At 45.8% G+C, this 5,000-nt stretch overlaps 1 protein-coding gene across 2 annotated transcripts in view; it reads right to left on the reverse strand.

Moving 5' to 3' along the window:
• The window catches only part of LOC143109358 (syntaxin-binding protein 5-like), a 99,047-nt gene that overhangs the window by 63,877 nt on the left and 30,170 nt on the right, over positions 1-5,000 (reverse strand). For both annotated transcript variants that reach the window (XM_076272070.1, XM_076272069.1), the window contains exon 4: positions 4,064-4,164. In XM_076272070.1, the coding sequence (XP_076128185.1) occupies positions 4,064-4,164 (101 nt within the window). The remainder of the gene's footprint in view (positions 1-4,063; positions 4,165-5,000) is intronic.

Genomic DNA, 5,000 nt, shown 5'->3' on the forward strand with positions numbered 1-5,000 from the left:
TTTCCTTCCTCATGCATCAAAAGGTAAACCACCACACATGTGAATGATAAAAATGCACTGAGGTTTCTTTTTTTCTCTCCAGAAGTGGCTCTCTCTTCTCAAAAGTGACCCCAAACTTTTGACCGGTAGTGTTTTTTATCTGCAAGATTTGCCAATAGAACAAGAAGATTTTTTTGCAGTGTGACAGTTTTGCAGTCTTTTTATATGGTGGAGCTCCTTTGGCCATTGCTTGGCTACCAACATAGACAGACGATGGGAGATGTGTGGGGGAGAGTGTGACAGTGGGAATCGGAACACGACTTCAGCTGGGACTCAAACTCAGGTCCCCTGTGGGCACTGAAGCTTCGACGGCATACGACTCCGCCTACAGCTACAACGACAGTCACCCCACACTGTTGCACGCATGCTGACTGGCAGCACCTCAGCCTGCATCTGTCTGTCTGTCTGTCTGTCTGTCTGTCTGTCTGTCTGTCTGTCTGTGTGTCTTTCTGTGCTGTGTCATCTGTCTCTGTGTGTGTGTCTTTCTGTGCTGTGTCATCTATCTGTCTGTCTGTCTGTCGGTCTGTGCTGTGTCATCTCTCTGCCTCTGTCAGTGGATGGAGGGCAGGGGTGGGGGCGGGTGGCATTTGTTCTGGAGCAGACGAGGGCTACTCAATTATGACAAAAATCATGATCATGATCATTTAGGTCAACACTGAGATAGAGCTATGGGTCCTCGTGGGCCCCTAAGGTCAGAGCACTGAGTGTGACACCTCCATCCAGATGCCATTCTCTCCTCTCCCATCTAAGTCAATCCTCTGTGTAACATCATCCCCCTGCCGGACTCAGAGGAGGACATTGCCGGCCGGGCTAAACGCTACACTCTCTGCATGCTAATCGACTTCGACTTAATTCAGCTTACTGAAGCATGACACCACCGCTGGACACAGTGAGGATCCCAAGAGAAGGTGCTCAGGTTGCACACACTCAAAGAAACACAAATGAACAGCCTTATAAACACAAATACACACACACACACACACACACACACACACACACACACACACACACACACACACACACACATACACACACACACTCAAAGAAACACAAATGAACAACCTTATAAACACACACACACACACACACACACCTGAGCACACACATAGATACATCCACACACACACACACACACACACACACACACACACACACACACACACACACACACACACACACACACACACACACACACACACTCATTAAAATACATCTGAAAACACATCTGAAAATACATGCACACATAGAGCAAAACACATAGAGCAACACACATATACACACATACTGTACACAAGAAAGATGTCAGTGCCCACTTTCCCCTTTGGCTGCAGTCCTCTGTCCCAGTGAGAGTTGACATCGCCCTGCCACCTCTTCTGCTCACTCGCCTGATTCCCTGGAGGAATCTGGCCCTCAGGCTCCAACACCTTCATCCCAACACCCCACGCCAGGGTAACACTTGTGTGTGTGCAGTGCACTGAATCAGATATGTGTGTGTGTGTGTGTGTGTGTGTGTGTGTGTGTGTGTGTGTGTGTATAAATGTATGTGTGTGTGTGTGTGTGTGTGTGTGTGTGTGTGTGTGTGTGTGTGTGTATAAATGTATGTGTGTGTGTGTGTGTGTGTGTGTGTGTGTGTGTGTGTGTGTGTGTGTAAATGTGTGTGTGTGTGTGTGTGTGTGTGTGTGTGTGTGTGTGTGTGTGTGTGTGTGTGTGTGTGTGTGTATAAATGTATGTGTGTGTGTGTGTGTGTGTGTGTGTGTGTGTGTGTGTGTTCATATGGCCTGTCTGCCCTCCCCAGCCCCACTGCACTCTACCTGGGGTAATGGCGGAACATTTGTGGGGGCTCTGGAACTCCTGAGTGTGTCATGATGACAGGCCCTAGTGGCCCCGCCTTGGGCGAGTGTTCTAGAACACTACTAATGTAAGTGACTGACCGACTGACCGCAGGGGTGAGAGGAGCGATTGAGAGGGAGGAGAGAAAAGGAGAGAGCCACTGCCGGAGAGAAAAAAAGAAACCAAAACAGGTCTTACTCATGAGGAGACTTAATAGTATGATGGCTAACCAACGTGACACTGTAAAAAAAGGTTGCGGTGATATGCCTTCATTTTAGAAGACTATTTGTTTTAGCCAAAGCGATAGTAAAGATTTTGCTTTTTATGTATTTATGTGTATGTTTTATGTATTTATGTGTATGTTAGCAAACTGAGAACCTTCTTGTTGTTGTTAGCATACTGATCTGCAAGTTGCTCTACCAGAGGAGCAGAAATTATCATTTCAAAGCAAGGTTTGTGAAAAGCCCATATTATAGAGATGATTGACAGCTGTCAGTCACCCCACTCCGCTTTCAAAGAGGTTGCATAGTATCCCAAGCCACCATTCTATGTCCACTTCATTGGTAGCTCAAAGCTCAAATGACCCCTTATCCATAGGGGATGCCACCGGGCATTGCTCACATGCAATCTCCACTACAGGCATCCCAGGACCATGGACAGCTACCGAGCCAAATATGCTTATCATCATCACTCTAAATGGACTATTCTAAATCAAGCATGCCTATGGTTGAACAAGGGACATACAAGGCTGTGTGCTTCTCCTGACTGTAGGCAGCTAAATATAGACCCTTTCAACAATAAAAACAAAAACAATGCGTGAACGTTCTATTTGGTTCCCAATCTACTTTCTCTGCATTAAGATAACATATGGAATGTTAAAACAGAAGCCTTGTGGGGCCAACTATGATGCTGATAATGGAACTCTCTTAAAAGGGTCTATAGTTTTGTGGCTAAAAGCTAAAATCTCACTGGTGGCTCCTCTCGTCGTGGCTGTTTGCCGTCACCCTTGAGCTGTGGTGGTGTGATTAGATCGCTTGTCGAAAGCCAGCCAGCATTAGCCGTCACGACAGCTAAAGTCACCTGCCATGTCCAATTTAAGATGTGGCAATGCCAGCCTTGGGTAATGGAGGTTAGAGAGTAGAGAACTTTAATACACACACACACACACACACACACACACACACACACACACACACACACAGAACCATTTGATTTGAGTTAGAACTGTGCACCTGATAGCTTTTGGCAAATCGTGTGATGACAGTTAAGTACTAAATCACATCACATCTTCTTCCTTTCTCTCTCTCTCTCTCTCTCTCTCTCTCACCCTTTCAACCCCTCTCTCCATCTTTCTCTCATTCCCTCTCTCTCTGTTTAAGTATCTCTCTCTCTTCAAAACCTCGGGGGAAATTCATATGAGAGATGGCGAAGCATGAGACTTACGAGAAACGATGTTTGGCAAATGTCAAAAGCTCACATGTGGATGCAAAGACACACATGCACACAGACAGATACACACACACACACACACACACACGCACGCACGCACACACACACACACACACATGCGCGCACACACACACACCCCAGAGAGGTGCTATCAGCAGCATGTCCCATCAAGCACAGCAGTGACTGATGGTGACAGATAACCTTCCACGTTAAGGTCACAAAGTTTCCCAGCGAGATCCAATCTGAACACTGGGACACTGGACTGGCCCCTCCCAATTCTGAGTTGTAAGATTTTTTTTTAAATTATTCTACTAATTCTGATTGGTTGATCACGAGTGCCCCTGTGGAAGAGTCACGCATATATTTGCATGTGTTTAAGTGCACTAGAGCGAGAGCTGAAAGCACAAAAGGTGGAGTATGCAAATGCAAAGTCATTATGGCTGGTTAAATCAAGCAAACAACCACTCTCATGTGCAGATAGAGAGAGAGAGAGAGAAACAGTGTGTGTGTGCGTGTGTGTGCGTGTGTGTGTGTGTGTGCGCAAGTTTGAGCATGTGATTGGTGGGGTAGACAGCGAGAGAAAAACACGAGCAGGTATTAAAAGACTACAGCTGAGCCCCTCAGCACAAACACACGCAAAAAATACACACAAACAAGTATGTGCACACACACACACACACACACACACACACACACACAGACACACAGACGCCACACAACCCAAACGTTAGTGTGTACTACACACCTCTCTTTGTTGAACTTTAGTGAGTGAAGTACGGCTGGTCTCTTCTGTCGTAGATTCCAGAGGTGGATGCTGTCATCGGCCAGGGCGCTCACCAATGCCCCCTACAGGACAAACAATATGCACATTAATGCCATTTACACACACACACATACACACACACACACACACGCCAGAGTTTCCGCTAGAAAAAAATGGTGCCGGTCAAAGTTTTCGTTTTCCGGACATTTTGATGATATGCCGGTCAAATATCCTATTATCCCTTCTTAATTAGTCAAATTGAGGAAAACTGGAGACAGGCTATGTAGCTTAAAAAATGACATTATCAGGCTGTATAGAATGCAACATGTTCATTAGCCTAACTTAAACATGCCTAACAAGATCTATCCAGTATCTTTTCATGGACAGCAAGAGTCCGCTTCGTTCGTTGTTTTAAAAAGGCTATGTTGTTTGTTGCTGCTACCCACATTATCTCCAGTGGTGACTGTTTACACAGATGCGCACACACAAGAATGAGCGTTCACACCACTACCCCCTAATGCTATGCCTCTTTGTTTGATAACAATAAATTAAGAAATGTTTCCTGTTCTAGGAAATGTTTAGTTTCTTTTTCTTTCAGCCGTGGTTCAATGATACCGTTTAATTGTGCCAGAAATTATCCGGACCAGTAATCGCCTCGTCAAGGAGGCCCTAACCTTGCAGATCATAGACAGAGAACGCATAGGCCTACTGTATGCTTTGGGTAAAGAACACTTTGCATGTCCAGTGTACACGGAGAATGACAGTGTCTTGGAGCGACCGCACCCCCTGCAACTCAACTTCCAATGTCACTGATTCCGACAGATACGCCCGACACTTCTGCTTTTTATCTGGTGGTGGTGGAGTTGACTGGTCATCTGAGGCTTCAGACGTTACCAATTTATCATCATCTATCGCGTCT

The sequence above is a fragment of the Alosa pseudoharengus genome, unplaced genomic scaffold (genome assembly GCF_046254945.1).
Source record: "Alosa pseudoharengus isolate Yale_2024_CS ecotype anadromous, Long Island Sound unplaced genomic scaffold, YU_APseudo_1.1 YU_APseudo_1.1_scf_7, whole genome shotgun sequence".
Taxonomy (NCBI): domain Eukaryota; kingdom Metazoa; phylum Chordata; class Actinopteri; order Clupeiformes; family Clupeidae; genus Alosa; species Alosa pseudoharengus.